General features: G+C 37.9%; 1 protein-coding gene and 1 long non-coding RNA gene across 3 annotated transcripts in view; one reads left to right on the forward strand and one right to left on the reverse strand.

Moving 5' to 3' along the window:
- Positions 1-18,938, forward strand: part of NVL (nuclear VCP like) — a 39,190-nt gene extending 20,252 nt beyond the window's left edge. For both annotated transcript variants that reach the window (XM_064415389.1, XM_064415390.1), the window contains exons 19-23: positions 7,670-7,776; positions 11,460-11,536; positions 13,034-13,122; positions 16,962-17,032; positions 18,708-18,938. In XM_064415389.1, coding sequence (XP_064271459.1) covers positions 7,670-7,776; positions 11,460-11,536; positions 13,034-13,122; positions 16,962-17,032; positions 18,708-18,752 — 389 coding nt within the window. In that variant the 3' untranslated portion in view covers positions 18,753-18,938. The remainder of the gene's footprint in view (positions 1-7,669; positions 7,777-11,459; positions 11,537-13,033; positions 13,123-16,961; positions 17,033-18,707) is intronic.
- Positions 253-18,239, reverse strand: LOC135297649 (uncharacterized). The gene is made up of 4 exons (XR_010359575.1): positions 18,101-18,239; positions 11,446-11,495; positions 3,546-3,633; positions 253-673 (listed from the first exon to the last, which is right to left on the reverse strand). It is a non-coding gene; the product is annotated as an uncharacterized LOC135297649 (long non-coding RNA).
- Positions 18,939-20,090: the final 1,152 nt, after the last annotated feature.

Below are 20,090 nucleotides of genomic sequence, written 5' to 3' on the forward strand. Positions count from 1 at the left end.
ACTTAAAATTACAGTGTCTGCTCAAATCCAAAGCTTTTCTAATCAGTTAATCATGTTCATGTGGTATTTGTGAGATAAAGCAACCTCTTTAAAATGTGTCTCACTTAGCACCTGTTATCATTACTGTTAAAATGCTTTGAAAGACCTTAGACTCTGATGTTTATCTCCTTGCAGTGTAGAAGCAGAAAAGAGACCTATTTTTTTTTCTTTTTTTACTGCTGAAATTGATTTTCTATCCAAAGCAGCTTTATATGCCTTTTTTTTTTTTTTTTTTTTTTTTTTTTTTTTTTTTTTTTTTTTTTTTTTTTTTTTTGCCTTAAGACATCTGTCTCATGTTAAGTCATTTTTCCATTTGCTTATCTTCTGCTTCCTGGGCTCTGTGTTCCACACTAGGCTCTGTTTGGAGCAGTTACTCTTCTGTTGCTTCATGTCCAGCTTGGATATTAACAGCTGTCTTTGCTCCCTCTCTGGCTTTACAGTTTTTGGCAGCTCTTGCAATTCCAGCAGCATCTTCTCAGATAAGCTAAACACTGATGTCTGCTTTGCAAACATCATGTGTTTTACAGGCAACTTTCTATCTCTGTTTTTGGGTGTGTTTTGTATTATGGAGAAGCCTTGTGTTTTATACATAGCAAGAAACTTGTTTTTCCTGAATTTGAATTCCATGTAGAAGCTGTGGGTTGTAGATAAAGGAATTTGTTGTCAGTTTAGAAAGAAACAAACATGAAGGTGTTGCACTACCTTGATTATGATTATTTTTCTGAATATTGCAAGTGAAATGAATACAGGGTTACAAGTCTTGTCTTGGTAAAACCATACTGGTGTGGGTACCACAATTCTGGAAAGAACCTTTGCACCTAGAACAGGTATTTGGCAAATTACAGTGAGACACTGTTATTTCTTACCTGCATGTATTAAGTAAGGACAAGATGTAGTTTTGCTGAGAAATGGCTTAACAGGAAAAATAGTAGCGTAGCTATTTTGGATATAATTTGGAAGGTCAGAAAGGTAAAATACTTGATTTTGCTTTTGTTCTATAAATTAAGGAACATTTGGTCTGAAATCATCTATAACAGGCAACTATTAGGTGGGTTTTTTTTTCCAATGGTCAAAAGCTTCAAAGATTTGGAGGAAGATTTTCCTATGTCTCAAATTCTTTGCACCATGACAGACTTTCAAGCCTTCCACATGGTGAAGTATGAGCAGTAGGAGCTTAAATCTCTACCTGCTTATACCTGCTATAATTTTTTGACTTAAAGTGGCAGGTTTTCCTGGCATGAGCTTGCTGGTCCTGAGCTATCTAGTGCAATGCAGAGTAGAAAATAAGTTTGCGCTGTGTATAGATGCAGTGGGATGTACCAAGAGTGTTGGTGGGAGTGTCACCAAGCTGCCTTAGCAGCTTTCCCTGAATTAGCTGTGCTATTGCAAGCATTTGTATCAAGCAGCCCTATTTGGAAGTGTTTCGCAAGGGCTTCCTATCTAATTACTGACTTGTCATTATCTCTGCCTGCTAGCTGGGGCTGGGAATTCCAGCACTTTGGAGGTGAGGACACATCCAGCTGTACTTCCTGCAGTGCCTCCCCAGCCGGTTGGGCAGGGGGCCAGTCCTTTTTTGGGCTGTTCTGTGTCCCTGTTCTGAGCAAGGATTCCTCTGTGCAAGCACTCCAGCAGCTTCACCAGGGCCAGCTTAGGGTAAATACTGCTCAGATGTTAATTTCAAATTATAAATATTTATGTGTGGCAGGTTTGTCCTAATTCCTTGGTTTAGATATACACTGATTCTGTGCTTGCTTACAGGTCTGATTTTCATGCATATGTGAAAGAGACACCTGTTCAGTTGTTAATTCCCCTCTCTGTATGCCTTATACGAGGTGCATTTTTACCCTTATGTGGTTAGGAAGTACCTCTGGAATGGCTTTAGGATATTTTTTTTTCCCCTTCAGTTTTTAAAAGTCACTATCACCTTTCCCAGCTACAGTGGCAGATCTACTGTTTGACCATACAGGAAGAGTTAAAATTACAAAACTTTAACAAATAATGAGGTTTGGGCTCATATTTGAGAACAGCTGGGAAATGTGTAAGGCATGAAATCAGCAGTGTATTATTAGTCAGCGACATTGGTGAAAAAAGGGGACTTGAGGTAAAAATGCCAAATGTAAAGAAAATGCAAAGGCAGGGGTATCAAATACAATTAATTTCAATTTCTTTAATTTGTAGATGAATTTATATCCTTCAATTTGATGATTTTTATCTTGATAAAGATAGAAGGAGTTGTTTTGGCAACATTAATAAATTTTTTTTTTCCAGCTGGAAGGTGCTGTTTGGGTAGGGTGGATGTCTTGCTTCAGAAGGGCTGTGCATATGTGTGTGTGTGTATATATATATGTGTGTATGTATGTATAGGTATATATATATGCACACACATACATTTTAGGAAGGATTAGACCATAAATTTTTTTCCTGTGGTATTTGCATTTGGCAATATGATGAAGCAGAGTTTCATCAGAACAATTTCTACTGAAGTTGTGGTTAAGCTGGGGTAACTGATGTTTCTCTGCTGTGGTTCATTCACTGTTCATGGGCCCTAGGAGGAGGCAGTGTTCACCAAATCAGGTTTTGCTGGTGTGGTCTGGGTAGTTGAGAGGAGCACACTGCAGGTACAGAGCAGTGAAGTCTGTGCTGGTAAAGCGCTCTTAACCACCTTCAGAATGCAAAGCCTAAGCAGAGACCTGTAGGACAGGCATGGCTTAGACTGGCTGCTATATTGAAGTAGTTCCCCCAAACAATTAAAATTCTGGTGCCTGAAAAGGTTTTCAGATCTTTGTAAGAAAGATTTTTCTGTCCTAGTTGTGGTGAGTAGAGGTGCTGCTGGGGAGGGGAGTTGTGTAATGTAAAGCTAAATAATATATGTGTCCCAGCAGAACTTCTGCAGTCTTCCACTGAGCCAGTGCTTTGAAGTGTGAGATCTCATGGTTTTTAATCCATATTAGTGTAATTTATTGGGAGAGAAAATGACTTTTCAAGATGCTTCTTTTTTTAGAGTGATGGCTTGCATGGTAGCTTTGAGAGTTGCACGCTGGTACTGTTCATGACTGTTGTGTTTGCTGTCAGCATTGCAGCCTGAAATCATTGTGCAATAGGAAGAGTCTTCTCTCATAAGTTATTATTACTGTTGTTGTTATTATTGTTGTTATTGTTATTATTGTTTAGGAGTAGTTAGGATAGCAGTGACTCAACCACTTTTGGCATCAAGGTATATTCCTGGCACAGTTGTCCCAGGTGCCAACACCTCACTGCAACAAGGTATTACTGTGAAATGGTGGTGGTTTATACCCCATGGCTGAAAACTGCCAAATTCTCTTTTATATAGCCTTTAAACACTTGGAAGGCTTTAACTCCCATTTTGGCAAAAGGGTGGACACAATAGATTGGTTCCTTTGTTTATCATCTACAATCTGCAAGTGGTAATTATTATTCTGGCAGTGCTGAAAAAAGCCTTTGATATGCCCTAAAAAGCAGGATATTTGAAATTTTTTTGCACTTACTCAATGACTTTGAATGTCCTCTGCAGGTATTTCTTGACTCCTTCTAAATTAGCAGGGATGCAGTATTCCCAACTCAATCTCTTTCCACCTAAATGCAGAATCAATGTCAGACTTGTCTGAAGAGGATTAAACTTTTAAAGCACTCGGTATTGTTAGAGGGGGGGGGGAAATAGAGGCAGAAATGTCTTGTCTTGTTAGCACTTTTATGGGTCACAATAATTTAATTCTTCCTACTTCCTTTCCCAAATTGAAGACTAAATACTGCACAACTGCCAAACACTACTATTGAATGAAATCTATAATTTCCCACAACTTTCTAGCTACCAGTTTGAATTTCAGGATGGGATGCTGATGCTTTCTGCTCTTCTCTTACTTCCCCAGGGTTTGAACATTTATAAACTCCTTAGAGAGTTTATGCTGACCAAGCTGACCATGGCATCAGCAGCATTTCCCCAGGGATTTAGGAAGCTGTTTGTCATGTGAGGAAACAAACAAGACAGTGATTTTAAACTGGACATAAACTGTGATGATGTCTTGATTTTATTCATGGCCTCTTTCTCTAGCTTTCTTAAATTAATTCTTGCAAAATTTCTCTTCTAGTTTCAATGAGTTCTATTTTTGTTGGCAAGTTTATTTTCATTTTTTTAGAGCTATTCACCTGAACCACATGTTTTGAAACACAATTAAAAAAATAATCACCGGTCTTTAACAATAGTTACAGTTTGGGTTTGGGCATTGTTTATGGTTTTACCTGTTTATACATGTTGCTGAATTAAAGGCAAGATAAGATCTAAGAAAAGCACTTAATACGTGAGGCATGGAACAATTTCTTTCATAACAGTTCTAATTCACACAAATTATATTTCTGCATTTCAGCAGCCCTTGAGTGTTGTGTAGCTTTCACAATAACTTCAGTTTTTAAGTGCAGCATTACCTGGAGTCTCAGAAAACCTTTCAGGGCTTCTGAGCCTGCATTTCAGAACATCACAAATGGGAGCGCCTAGATCTGTGTACTTTAAATATATTTTTAAAAGCTGGAGTGAGAGCGTGGGAGAAGTTTGATGGACTCGCACAACAGCTTGTATGCACTGACCTTCTGGAAATGTGCTTGGCTCCTCTACAGTTGAGATAAGACATGAATAATCAACTAGAAATGAATGTGGGACTAAGAGATTCTACTACAGAGCAATAGAATGTCCCTGTATAGGAATTGGTGCACAGCTACTTTCAATGGAACATAATGATTCTGTAAAAATTTGCAGTAGTTTGAAGAGCAGTGTAGCAAACTGAAATGTGATCTCATTCTCTAGAGGTTAGTGCCTGTTTGAACCCTTAAAAACAGCAAGGAATGGATGTACTGTAAGTATCTTCTCATGTAATTTTGTCAGATTGCTTGGAAAATTGTACTGCTGTCTTCTAATGACAGTCAACAGCATTGACCACCTCAGAAAGGCAGGAAATTATTAACATTTCTCCCAGTAGAAATATATTCTATCTGTGAGACAGCTGCTTGGAAAAGACGTGCTGTGTTTCATCACATTTCCATGCTTCACTTTCCTTCCAGCTTGAGGGATAATAATAGACTTTGAAAGAGGTATCTGCAGTAACTACTTTCATTTCATTAAAATGGTAAATGTATCTAAAATGAGTTGACTCTCTTCTGTTTAGGTAAGTTTTAAGATAATAGATATGGAGGGAGTGCCATGATTTACCAGGATGGAATGCTTTGAAATTCTTTGTAGGGGTACCTTATTCAGTTCCTTTAAATGGATATGAAGTGCATCTAATGAGTGAGTTTGTCCAATGGGTAAATATTAATTTTCTGGGTTTTGTGATGAGTTTTCAAGAACTTCAGACCCAGGTCTGAACCAGAAAAATTAAATGAGTTGATTCATAAGGAGATGAGGGGTGTAGATCTGTGTTTCAGACTTTGGTGTGGTCTTGTTGCTGTAAACCACCAGTACTGCAGCTTATCTAGTTCTGTCAGTTGTGGTAACTTTTTGAATGCAGGCAGTGTGATAATTTCCATACAAAAAGGTGAATGCAACTGCAGACCACATTGCTGTCTTGATAATGTTGGATAAACAGCAAGTACCATATTGTCAGTGTGCAAAATGGGAACAGTATTTTCCATAGCAAGCTTGATATTTTTAAATATCATTTAATACTTTATTTTTGGAATGTTAGAATGGGGAAATCAGCAAGTGCCTGGTGTTGTAATGCAGGCCCTATTGAGAGTATTTGTTTTGGTGTTTGTAACAGAGTCTTTGAGTGAACTTTGTGTTTCTTATCACATTAATAGTAGGAGATGACAGAAAAATGAAAGTGCACTTGTGTCAAAAGCAAGACAAAGTGTCATCTGGAACAATGCACAGATGTATAAGTAACATGTTTTTGTCTGTGCCTGCCACAGCAGGGATTCTATTAACTCTTGTTTCATCTGGTCTGGATTAAATTAATGCAAGTAATTCCTTTTTTTTTTTTCCCTCACCATTCTCATCACATTGGCATCTGCATTAGCTGATTTTTCTTCCATAGATGTTTCTGTCCATGACTGCTGTATCCTAGGGGGGGGGAAGCTTTTGTCCAAGAAAAAAATAACAGAGTTGTCCTTTAAGCATAACTGAGAGAGCAACTTGAACAAAACATGCCCATTTTTAAAAAGTGGATCAAGACCATACTGTGGTAGGATCAGGTAGTTCAAGTGTTGACAGAGTTAAGCAAACTTTTTCATTTGCAAAAAAAAGTGATAGTTTAACTTCCCTGCTACTGTTTCAGGGTGGTATCTGTTATCTTTGAAACATCTGTACAGTAAAGATTAGCAGCTTCACTTTTTCCAGTCCTTCACTTTGATTCTACAGGAATGCAGTAGTTTGTGAGCTCTGTTTTGTCAGGAGGGCAGAGCCAATGCAGGCTGTTTCCAGCTTCATTGGGAGGCCTTGATAATTTCCAGCTTTAGACTTAGATGGAATTATCAACTGTCACTTTAGGGAAAGGTTCTTGCAGTAGCTACCTCACACATTCATGTAATTTATTCAAATAGTCTGTTATAGTAAAAGTATGGATTTCTTTATATCTTCTGTGACTTTGCTGCTCACGTTACTGTGGCATGTAGGATAACAGAGAGTCACAGAATCACTGAGGTTGGAAAAGACCTCAGAGATCATGGAGTCCACTGTTAACCCAGCCCTGCCAAGTCCACCACTAAACTGTCCCCAAGTGCCACACCTACAGGTCTTTTTAGTACCTCCAGGGATGGTGACTCCATAGAATTCCTTAGTGAAACAGATTAATACCATTATTGGGTATTATTATATCAAGAAGTATTGAGAAACATCATGCAGGCAGTTTGTTCTGAAACACAGACAGGAATTGAGGCCTTTTCCAGATTATATGCCCTGTCTGTATCTCTTGTTGTGCCAATAGTAAGTATTTATATCCTGACTGGCTTTGGTATCACAGCCTGTGGTGCTAAAAGGCAGCTACACATTTCTGTTACTCTTAATCTTTGAGTGGTTTTCTAGAAACATCTGTGATAATTTTTGTTTTCTTATTTCTCCACACGTAATAAATTTGGAGTGTGTAGCTCTCCCTGGGAAACAAATTCTGTACTTTGCAGCTATTTTTGGTATTTTCCTGGGTTTCCTGTTTTACCATTCAGATAACCATTATGTAGTAGAAATACAAATGACCAATAAAATTAAGTTTGCATATGGATGGTTGTGATTGGCCCTGTGTGCTTGTTATGCTTGACTTGTCATTGTCCCTTTGGGTAGAGTTTTTCCAGTAGAAGAAACTGCTAATAATTAGTGTGGAATTCCTCAGCAAAAATGTTCTAATTCTGTATTGCCAAATATAGAGTTGTCTTGTTACTGAAGAGATGAAACTGGTATTTATGAGCCATCATTAATCAGATGTGGCTTAATGTTACTGGCTGTTAGAGACTTGTGGATGAAAATGAAACTTTTTCAATCAGCTCCTTTAAGGCTCAGAGCTTCAGTTGTGGCACAAATGCTTTTTTGAGTCTTGGTACAAATATGCATGTATTCCTTCTCATGTGCAGATTCTCCTAAGGGTGCAACTCATTTCTGGATTAATTCTTTTCTATTTTTCCTCTCCCTAAGATATGATTGACCCAGCTATCCTGCGTCCTGGTAGGCTGGATAAAACACTCTATGTGGGTTTGCCACCACCTGCAGATCGACTTGCTATTTTAAAGACCATCACCAAAGTGAGTATTTGGAAATATATCCTTCATCTTGAAGCTTGGTGGGCTGATGTAAGACAAATTAAATGTTACAAAGATTGCAGGATCCTGTCCTATGAAACATTTTCAGCTATTCCATGAGGTCATAAAAATAATCCCTCAGCCCATCTGCTGTTAAATTTGCTCTGGGACTGCAAGGGGCTGATGAATCTTGAGTAAAGCAAACCTGTTGAACATAGAAGTTGCTGCCTTGATAGTCACAGTTTGAACAGATTTAATTAGAAGATTGCTATCTGAGTGAGTAATGGGCCTAGAAGTGTTTTGTAAGCTTTTTTTGGGGGGTTCCAGACATTCAGCAGAATGATTCACAAGCTCCATCTGTATTTGCTTAACAGTAGTTGTGACACCTAATTTGCTTTAGGATGAAAAGAAGCTTGTGATGATTGAGGTTGTATGTTAAAGTAAATGTGAAAATGTACAATCTGTGCCTTCATGGGTCCTCCCTGAGGTGGACAGCACAATCTGGTACTTCACACACTTGGGTTATAGAATTCTCTGAGTGTTTCTCCAAGGCACAGGAGGAATCAAGGCCTTAAAAAAGAACATAAAAAGCATATGAATTACTTGGATATTTTCTACTTTTTTCCAGTAGATCGACATTGATTATTAAGACCAGGTGTTTTATCAGATCTTGATTTGAGCTGCAAAGGAGACAAAGAACATATATATATATATATATATAGGAGATATATATATATATATATATATATATATATATAGAGGATATATTTCCTTTCTATAGGGGAAAGATAGCATTATGAGAAGTCTGGCAAAAATTATTTAGTGTATTTGTAATGAAGGATAATCCAGACTTCTTGTGTAACCTTAAAGTTGTGGTGTATAGGCAATAGTTGATTCAGAATTCAGAAAGTGAGAACTTGTTCCAGCCTGTTCTTTCATGCCAAAATGGATGTTCACAGGGTGACCTCTCATTACAAATTCAGGATGTTAGATTTTCCTTCATTTGTTCTGTGCTTTGCTTCATGGATGAAAATAGATTAAGTATTCCCCCATTTGCTATTTGCAGTAGACAAGTTTGTTGTTTCTAAGTTTTACAGAAATTCTTCAGTTAATACTTTTTACAACCCTGTTCTTAATGTTCTTCGTGAGATGTTGAGAGGAATTGAGTATAACATCTCTGAATACTGTAAGGAATCACAATTGTTATTTTACCAGATTTATTTTTGAAGGTAATTAGGGGTGTAGGGAATAGTGTAGCAGAGCTTGGTGCTTTGCTGCCTTCAGTGGAGCAAAGGTGGCATTAAAGAGAGCTGATTTCTCTCACTCTCACAGCCACATGTAGCCACCAAGATACACAAACCCACCTGGCAAGGGCAGGATCACTCATGGGCAACACTGAGGACAAGGAACTGTACTGAGTCCTCACTTCATCTTCTGCCTTCCTCTTGTGTGTCAGTGACCATCTGGGTTGTTGGGGAGAACTGTTTGCAGTTTCCCATCAGGAATCAAGTTCAGAATTGCATTTACTGCCATAAATCCTGGGCGAGGTTGCTGAAGGGTGTCTTTGTTCCCTTCTCCTGGGAATCTTTGTGCCTACAATCCTATCTTCCTGTTGGGATAACACCAAGAGGAGTGGCAATGGGATGTGGTAACCCTGTTATTATCCCACTGCCAGAATATTTTTGTCTTCTGCTGACATCAGGTTTGATGTGACCTTATCTGCTTATGGGCCTTCTTGACAGCAGGAATACATTGCACAGTGTTTATCAGCTTGGTTTCTGTGGATCCTCTCACTGGTTGTCATATTATTTATCTTGCTTTTTGGAATGCAAGATGCTTTCATGCATGCTTAATTCACATAGTCTGACTGTTTAGATTACAGTGGTGAATGAGGAGTTAAATCTTTAAAGATGTGTAGGAGTTATGTGAAAGAAGAACATGGAGTAAAAGGTGTTAAATGAATTGAAATGCTTTATTTTTTGTCAGATTTCATCCATGCATTCTAGGTGAGGAAGTGTGCAAAATTTGAGAACATATTAGCTCAAGGCCAGAGAAAACAAAATGTTTGGTGCAGATGTGAATGATGGCATGCATTCCCAGAAATCTCCAAGGAATACATGCACAGCATGTGGAAACAGAATCCTTGCTGAATGAAAACATGGATGCTTAGAAAGGCAGCATGAGGGGTAGAAAAGGGACTTGAGGGGAGGAACAGGTTGTCAGGAACACAGCCTCAATGTGGGTCGAAACTTTGTTGTGAAAGACTTTTATTTCAGTTAACTTGTACAAATCAGTCATTCCCAATTATGCACATTATGCAAGAGAAGCCTGTCTTCACATGTTCCAGGTACTACTGTACTTAACCATTCCTGGAAGCTGCATCGAGCTCCTCTGCTGCACACAGCTTGGCACCAGAGCAGGGAGAGCATAAAATGCCCAGTGTATTTGCTCCACAAAGCAATAGGTTAAACATTTCTTTTTAGCAGAGGAGGTGTCTCTCTGGGTTGCAATTTCCTATAAGAATTACTGAAGTATCCCATATGAAGATGTATGAAGCTTTCTTGTTTCCAGGTTGAAGTCTCTCCTTTCAGGATGTTTTCAAATCAGGCTGCTCGTTTACCTTTTTGTTGTGGTGTTATTCTGGATTTTTTCCCTTTCTAACTGTTAAAGATCCATTCAAGATTGTTTCCTTACTCTGCCTAGTCTTTGACTGTTCCACTGTCTGTTAAGTATTCAAGTATTTTAACTTGCCAGGTACTACACCTTTTTTTTTTTTTCTCTTGAAGGTATTTTAAGTATGCAGTATATCAGTTCCTCTGAAGAAGTCAGAAAATATTCATGTGAATTTGTGCATTTCTTTCAAATGAGTATCTAAAGTGTTCTTTCCTGTCAAAACTCAGATATTGTTTGATCAAAGAGACATCTTGAACCTCTGTACTATCACGATAATACTTTACTGTTGTCTAAGGATAACAGGAGGATCTCCAAGCTTACAGTGTTGGAAATTTTGTTGGCTTCAAATACCTTCAAATACCATTTAGGTAATTTAAGACTTTTGCTGTTGGAGATGCAAAACTAATAACAAAAGAAACCACTTCTGGAATCTTTCTGGAGGAAGCAGTACTAATATGGAAAAGTAGTGTCCAAAAATCTACAGTATATCTAAACTCCTATGCAACCTAAATGGAAAACTTCTAAGTTTGAAAATCTATATCCAGAATATAAAAGATATGTAATTAATTTAGTCTTAAAGGTGATAAGACTAAACTGACAAGCCTATTGCTTAGCTGTTTGATTTCAACACACAGTAAAACTAGAGGAAGTTCAGCTACACAAGCTGCTGAAGCAACCAACTATTATTAAAAATAAGCCCACATATGGAATAATGTCATTGTTACAATGCACTGAGGCAGGCTGGCCATCATTTCCTCAGAGAAAATCTCATGTGTGGGTGGCAAGTTAAAATTTACCATTGCTTAACATTTCCCAATTAAATGGTTTAAAGGCTGATTATCCTTCTTGGCAGTTTGAGATTAAAAATATTTATATTTGTGGATATTGCAGGAAACTTGTCAGACACCTATATGATTCCTGATTAAAGAAACTCCATCACTTCAGGGATGGTAGATGTTAAAGAAAAAAAAAGTTTTCTTACCTTCTCTTTTTCCTTACCTCATCTCCTTTAGGATGGCACCCGGCCTCCCCTGGACAGTGATGTGAGCCTGCAGGAAATTGCTTACAGTCAGCACTGTGAGTGTTACACGTGAGTATCTCCTAGTTTTGACTTTCATACTTCATGTGCAGTGCCAGCAGTCTTTGATGCATGATCAGCTGTATTATTGAGAGGGTTTCTTAACTTTATAAACCTTTTCCCTTAGGGTATTTTTCTTGATTTCCCTTGTGCTTTTTTTCCAAGAAGTTGGTAGGAATAAATGGATGCTGAAGTCTTCATCTGGAATAGTCTTCACATTGCAAATACAGAACAGTGGAGGCCTTTTGGTTTTCTTTGGTTTTATTTTATAATTCTTGCATCATCTGAGGAACAAAAAGCCCTCTTTCATGGTGATGAAAGCAAATTGGTTAAGCAGCCATAACCAGCTTGTTTTGTCACAGAACTAGAGCAATCTGTTTGACAAAGTAATGAGGGCCCATTTCAGCTTTGGGAATAGCAAGGTGTGGCTTTAGGGAAAGCTTTATGACCATACCTGTCAGAATAATTTGCAGTTATGGTCCATAAAACTTAGAAAGCTTTAAAGCTATTCAATAATTTAGTGATACTCAATGTTTTTTATGGAGTTTACAAAAGATAAAGTTTATGACAAGCTGCTTGCCACAATATTACTTGGGAAAGATGAGTAATTTTTCTTTCTACACCTTTTGCTCACTGGTTTATAGTCCAGAGGTTTTTTGTTCAGTGTGTGGGGGTTTTGGTTTGGTTTTTTGTTGTGGAGTTTTTGTGGGTTTTTTGTTGTTTGGGTTCATCTGTATTTTGAATTTGGGGGTTTGTTTTGTTGTTTGGTTGTGGATTTTTTGATGCTTGGGTTTATCTGTATTTTGAGTTTGGGGGTTTTGTGTATGTGTGTATGTGTTTGGGTCTTTGTTGTGGGTTTTGATATCTTTGGTTTTGGTTTATTTGTGGTTTTTGTTTTATCTGGTTTGGTTTAATTTTTGATTTTTAAATACTTTATGCCTAATACCCCCAAATGAAGCACGGGGAGTTAATTTTGAAATTTTTTTTGTTTCAATAACTTTCACCAGCTGAAAGACATGTGAAAAGTTCCAGCTATTCCGGTTCCAGGAAACTGGAAAGAAATACTTAAACTGATCTGACCATGTTTTGTGGATACTATTATTTTAAGAGCATGTTAACTTTACTATTGATGCAGCTTTGAGCAACTCCTTTTTTAATGGTGAGGGATTTCATTTGAATTTTTCAGAAGATTTATTTAAAAAAGAAGTTATGTTCCCAAGAAGTGGCACAGTATTAATCAACCCTTTGGCATTTCCAAAAATGCTGAATGGGGGTTTTGCCTCTTCCCTTGTTTCTCATCAATTTGATCTTGATTTGTGACTAAAATCTGAAGGACATCACTCCACAATGAAGATTGCAGACTGAGTAATCATCAGGCCTCTTTCCAGTGTTCTTAAGATGAAACTTTGTTACAGCAGAACGAAATTTTAATGTCATTTTTAGTGTCTTTCTATATGCCATCAGCAAAAGAGCAATTTATCCCAAATAACCTGTTGTTTGTATCCCTAGAGGGGCAGACCTTTCAGCTCTCGTGCGTGAGGCTTCCATTTGTGCCCTGAGACAGGAAATGGCCCTGCAGAATACTCAAAGCAAGAAGGGTAAGAAAGCTTTAAAAAGAAAAGATTAACTGAACAATGACAAGATAAATGGAATATAAAGTATTTAAAGTAGTTGAAGACAAGCATAGGGCTGTGAAAGCTGTACATCATTGACTGATTGACTTCTGAGTCAAACAAAAATTGATTCACATAAGGGGAGGTAGGGGAAGGTACAGGAAAAATGGTTATGCTAGAAGTCAGCACAGTCTTTTTTTTAAAGAATTGAAAGTTGCTACCTTAAAGAAAAGTTTCTGTTAAATGGTTATATAAACTGATTATTTTCTAGACAGATAAATACACTTTTGCCAATTTTCCCTGTCACTACCAAATACTAATTATGCTGATGTATTTGGAGGAGGGTTGTAAACTGCACATTCCCTGATTTCCTACCTTTGGCTCCCAGCTGTGTTGTGTAGCTGAACACATACATCCAGCACTGATGGAGTTGGGAAGATCTGTGCCACTTTTGATCTTTGATGCTTATCTCATCAGTACCTCTTGCCAGGACTTTAACAGGGAGTTATAAATTGATTCAAGTACGATCTCTGCCCTTTCATTATCTGTCTGAACTGCTGGCTTAAGCTGTATTTTTGCGGGGATTTTTAAATTACAGATTGAAACTTTTATATAAAATGCCTGTCTGTTTAGATTTCTTCCCAGTAATTTTGTTTGTTATTTTATCTTTAAGCCAAAATGCAAAGCTAAGATGGAATTGTGGCTTTTCAGATTATGTTCTTGGAAAATATTGTAGGCTTTCATTATGCCCCTGATTTCTAAGAGCAACACTGGTATTTTTATGGCTTTGAATGATTATTTTTGATCTAGTACCTATCCAGTCTTGTCTGGTTTTTAGCAGCAGCAGGTTACCAGAGCACAGTGTTTGTATTCCCTGTTCTGAGGCAACAAGCATGTTCATCTAGAGGAGGAAAAAACCCCAAGCTATAAAAACCTTCCCCGTTCTATGACATGGTTACCCATTTTGCTTGCTGTAGCTGGCTAAAACTCTTAATTTGAGGTAGAAATATCTGAGTTTATCCTGGTCATTTTTATAATTGTTCACAATATAGCAGGTTTTATTCAAAGCTGTTCATCCCTTGCATTCAGCCTTCACAGTTAGGATTGCAGCCTGAGCACTGACTGTGGATGTGTAGGCAGCCAGCAAGCCCATAACACATGTACAGCTTGGTTTGCATCTTTATAGCAGCTGCTTGCTTGGACTGTCCTTGGCTTTCCAAGGTGTCAGTGCTGACTGGTATGAAAACATGTGAGGTGCTTTCTGATTTGAGACCCTGTTAATTTTTATCTTCGAGATAAAGGTTGGGGATTTTCTTCCTTCAGTGTTCAGCAGGACACGCTCAGCTGCCTCCCCTCCCTCCCACACTCTGCTTGGCTGCTGAGTGTCCTCCTCAGTCAGTCCTTTGGAATCAGGGCTGCTCCTTTCCATCCCGGAGAAACTGTTGCAACCTCTTGTTATACCTGATATTTTCCCTCTGGAATAAAATCAGGGGTGTGGTTTTTTCAACACTTGGCAGTGGTTTGCTTGAAGGTAGTTTTAGAAAGTGAAATGTAAAGATATCCTTTTTGTGATATTTCTTAGGAGAATTCAGAAATTCTAAAACTGATCATGTTAGTCACTGTGGTCTGAGAATTGCCAGATGCAGAAGTTTGTAGGGGAAATTCCTACCAACTGGGCAGAGTTCCACTTTTATGTAGTACCCCTGGATTTCCTCATCGTTGGGCCAGCACTGAATGCCCAGAAAGGTTCACTGCCATTTGCAAACCTGGAGTTTCACTTCTGCCTCCCTTTTCCAAGGCACTGAAGATGGTGCATGAAAGTGGTTTCGGCACCACTGGCAGAGTGGGACCCACCCTACTGCAGCAGTTCTGCAGTCTGTGTCAGGTTCCTCAGAAATTTTGGACACCAGGTGCTCCTGGTGCCTTCTTCCCATTGCCATCCTGACTCACCTGTTTAGCTTAATCTTGTGTATTTATTTCAAACAGATCTCATTTGTACAGAATGTACAGGGTATGAGAAATAATAGAGAGTCCTACTCCTATTTCAGCTGCAGTGACAAATACAGACCTTCTAAACTATGACCCTTTTTGTACATTTTTATAAGAGACAGCCAGTGGTCCCACATCACCTGCAGTCTGTAAGGCTGATCTAAGCACAGAATCTCTGAAACTTTTTGTTAGAGCAGTTAAGAGCAAGCGTGGTTTAAAGTGAGAATAAAGTTTTGTATCTTTGCAATTGAATTTGAAAAGCAAGATCTGCTCCTTGTTTGATAGGAACCATGTATCCCTCACTCATCTATGTAAATAGGAAAACTCCAATTTCACATTTAGAGTTTTAAGTGCATTGCCTTATTTTTAAAATAATGTACCTGTTGGTATACTTCATTATTTTAATTTAACGATCTAAATGGTTTTAAACAACGAAATATTTGTACCTACTTATTCTGACTAAATGGTTTTGTCATCAGAAATTGAGGCAAAGTGTGTTAAAACAAGCAGCCAAGGTCTACATTTCTCACAGCTACATTTTTTATGTGATCAAGCCTTGGACAAGCTTTTATCACATAATCAGCATGAAGCAGTCTAACTTAACTTGCAATGAGAGGTTAGCTACCTAGCAGGAGATTTTCTCTCTCCCTGTAGCATTGTCACAATTTGAAAAAATTAACATGCTTAAAAACAAAAGTGAAAGCAAAATTCTTGTATCTTTATTGTTTTATGGAGTTTTAATGACTCAGGCTAAAAGTAATCTGTCTTCTGGGAGAGTCCCAGTTTAAACCTTTTCCTTACTGTAAATAGCATTTCCTTGGAGAAATTTGTTAAATTCCTGATATTTTAAACTTGCATCTTCAGATTTTCCAGGTGTAACTTTATGTGGTAATAGGAATGTTGAACATGAGCTCCAGAGAAGTGAGATGAGAAAGCAGTGAGGTTTTATGTTTAGTTCAGTGAAATTTAACCTTGATCTTTAACTCAGGTCATAATAACTGTAGGCACTTTGCTCTTCTGCTTAATACCTTAGACAACGTATATTTCATTTTTAATTTAGTATTTTCCATTTGCATTTTAGTCTTTTACTATATCAGCAGATGATTTTTGTTCCACTCTGACTCAAAATATATTAATATTAGAGCTTTTTCATCTAGGCACATCCCATTTCATGTGGCAGAGGTGTAAATAAAAGCAATAATCATCCTAATGAAAGAGATTAAAATAATGCACCAAACAAGACTACAATCAGTATTTCTCACATATCTGGTACCTTTGCTTAGTGTTAGCTGGTAATTAATCCTTATGTAGTGGCATTTTAGGATTTTTAAATCCAGATTAAACAAGGTACTTCCTTGTGAGAGCAGAGGAATCTATGACTTATTTGATGTATGCTTATGTTTTAACATACTAAGAAAACCTGTTCAGAAGGTTATTATTAGGAATAATTGCTATGGATAGCTGCATTAAGGTCAAAAAGGCAATTTGCATAAACTTAAACACAGGGAGTTGTAGCAGTGAAAGCTTTCATCACTTCTCTGTAATGCCAGATAAAGCAATGATATAAAGCAAATTACTTTGAAATTGAGTAGAATTGGAATGATAGCAAAATGTTTTCTAGATACTTCTTAAGTAACAGGGAAGTTTAATATTGAATTTCTGTAAAAAAAAAAATGCCCAGAAGTGGAAGAAGCAGAATTTGAGGGATTCACTTCCAGAAAGGTTACAGGAATTCAGTTAGTTATTTCATGAATGCTGCCTTGAAATACATGCAACAGTCACTTGATTGTCACTTGTCTGCAATTTTAGTAATTTATTATGCTTTGTTCTTTAAGGAGAAATCAAGATTTCTCGTAAACACTTTGAAGAAGCTTTCAGGAAAGTGAAGTCCTCAGTGTCCAAACAGGTAAGGTAAAATTGCAGTATGTAAGGCTCATTACTCCCTTGGGAAGGAATCTCTTCTGATGCTGGAGTCTGCTGGGAATGGTTAAGGCTGCACATCCCTAGGTGAATTTCAAACTGACACTACCTGTTCCTGCATTAAGCAAACCTGATGTTTGTGTTAAGGTCAGAAATTAAAGCCTCCCCTTTCAGCTGCAGGTGATGCACTGTATGTAGATGGTTTACCAAGATATCAAGGTTATTTTTATAGTGGTGCCTTGGACTTCATTGGCATTCCCAGATTAATAATTAACCTGGCCCTAAGCTCTTATGTCTGCTGAGCTTCCAGTTTAGAAGTCAAGGCTTTAAGTGTGCACCACATCCTGCCACAACTTTTCCTCCCTTGTGACGATGACACACAAAGATGCTCATCCTTTTCTGTTGATGTGCAAGAAATGTAAATTTGACATGAGACATAAAACACACTTTATGATCTTAGTTATTTCTCATCACTCTTTTCATTATTTGCATTTGTCAAGGAAGTTTGTTGTAAAAATTCCCTTATGCCCTTTTCCTTTTAATGACTGAAAGGAAAACTGTTCAGTCATCTTAATTACTATAAATTTGAAGTTAATATATAGGAATTGCTATTATTGCAGAGCTTGTGTCTAGGTCTCCATGTCTTGCCAAGAGTGTACTGTACTGCAGCCAGAATACAAAAATGTATTCACATGTAGCACTAGCCAGAGAGAAGTTAGTAAACTATTTCCTTTCATTTTTACTGTATTTTGGTGGTGACATTTCATAAAATTAAAAGTAATCTGTGGCTCCAAGAACCTTTAAAGATTATGTTGGCTGTTGTTTTCCCTTTGCTAATCACTAAGCAAACAGCCAAAAAAATTTAAAACATCTCCTCTAACATAGCAATGACAATTCAGTATTAGAACATACTCCTTCTGGTTAACCAAAAATGTTATTCTGTATCTCAAAGGCAGCTTAAATATCATGTGTCTGATAGTCCTATATTTCAGTTATATTCAGCTGAAGACATGTCAGGTATTTTGAAATATCTTTTGCAGTACAAGATACTTACCTCTCATTTCCAGCTGCTACTTCCTATCTGCTACACAAATTCAGTCTGACAAAAACTACAGACTTTGCTATGACACTGGAAAACTTTTTTAAAAGGCTAAAAAAAGCTGCATGTTACTGATCATCACCTTCTGAAGCCAGATATTTCAGTGGAAGTATTCTGTCCTCAAAACTCTCATTGTGAGTGACCAGTGAAAAGGGTTAAGGAACAGTTAGGTTAGAGTAGCAAAGGATGATCTTGTCTGTTCCTTGTGCAGAACTAGGCAGGGGAGGAAGGTGTCAATTCAGCAGCTCTTTCGGTGAAGAGTGCAGTGCCTTCTCAGTGAAGCTGCCACCTAGCCTAGCATGGCAGCAGGAACTGTAAGAACTCTGCCTGAGGCCTCTGGGAATTACACACCATTGCTGACTCTCCCTGGACAACCTCATTTATAAGCTTTGGCAGTGGAGGTTTGCCCGATTTAGGTTTTTGTTTGTAAATGTTTTTAAATGCAGCTAATGACTCATCGAGCTGGCTTGTTTCACTTGCTTAAATAATACACAAATTTAAATACTGTGTAATTTTTTACCACTGTCTGAGGTATTTTTTCCTCTTCTCTTGGTACTGTTAGGATCAAATAATGTATGAAGAGCTGCATCAGTCGCTGTGCAGGTGATACATTCCCAAAAGAGACTCTCTACACTGGTGAAGAGTTCTGCAGTGCCTGTTTTCAAGAGGCAGGTTGGAAAGAAGCTGTACTAAATCTATCTCTCAACTTTTTATACTGCACCTGAAAAAAAATGCATCATAACCTAATTTAACTGTCTTCAGAATAAAAGATATAATACATGCTTCCTTCTTATACCATCTACATTTTCCAAATGAATGTTTTTAGTGTTAAAAAGCTAACACCATTCTGATCTATTTGGTGCCCTGAATCAGAAATCCCTGAGGCACAGGCTAACCCTTCCAAGTGTTTACACTGCCCAAATAGCTGTTTTCAACCACCAGAGAAAATTGCTGTTTTCCAGAACAAGGACACTGAAAGAAGCACTGGGAGGACAGAGCTGTGAAAGCAGGCTGGGAAAGTGCTGCACTGGATGTTATCACTCCATTAGTCATGCATTTTCCAAGTACAGTGACACATGATTGTGCCAGCACAGGTTCTCTGAGCTGCTAACAGCTTCCTTCCACCTTACCAAAATAAACTGCCCACAGATGGGAAGCTGGGAGGGTTACCTAGGAGAGAGTGAAGTTTGGAAATTGGAGAAGTGCTATGAGACTATGATTCAACCTAGGAAACATTTTGAGTTAAGAGGTACTTAACAAGCTGGTTCTTAATTATCTTTCTTAAACAGATAACTTGGATACTTCCCAATTTTGAAAATTTAAGACAAAACACTGAAAAGTGACAGATTATGAAACCTACAAGCTGTCAGGGAAAAAACCCAATGAAATAAGTTTTTGTAAGCAACATTTAATCTCCTGCTTGAATTCATTTAAACAACTACCCTGAACAACCAGATCTAACTTTAAGACTGAACTTGATAGAGAATAGCACCTTACATCTTAAATTCTTCTCAGAATTGCCACCTAACAGGAAATCTTGCTGCACCTTTTTACCCAAAGGGACATGTTTGAAGGCTATCACATGTAACTTACAACCACAGACTTGCATTTTAAAAATATTGATGATCATAGCACTTTGTTCTTACAACTCGGATTTTTGCTCAACATGGGATGACATTCCCTCCCTTTCCTAGGGAAGCTGGCACCTCAGTGACTCAAATTCTGACTCATAAGACTAACAAATTAAGTCCCTGGATATAAAGAAGATGATGATGATGTGCCTGCTTTTAATTGTAAATCAGACTTGAAGCTTCAGCTATGAAATCTGAGATGAAGCATCATCATTTTCAATCCATACCAGGTTGGGAGGAAACCTCCATGATCATCTGGTTCAAGCTTTCTTGGCAAAAAGCACAGTCTAGACATGATGGCCCAGGACCCTGTC

Source organism: Passer domesticus, chromosome 3 (genome assembly GCF_036417665.1).
Source record: "Passer domesticus isolate bPasDom1 chromosome 3, bPasDom1.hap1, whole genome shotgun sequence".
NCBI classification, from domain to species: domain Eukaryota; kingdom Metazoa; phylum Chordata; class Aves; order Passeriformes; family Passeridae; genus Passer; species Passer domesticus.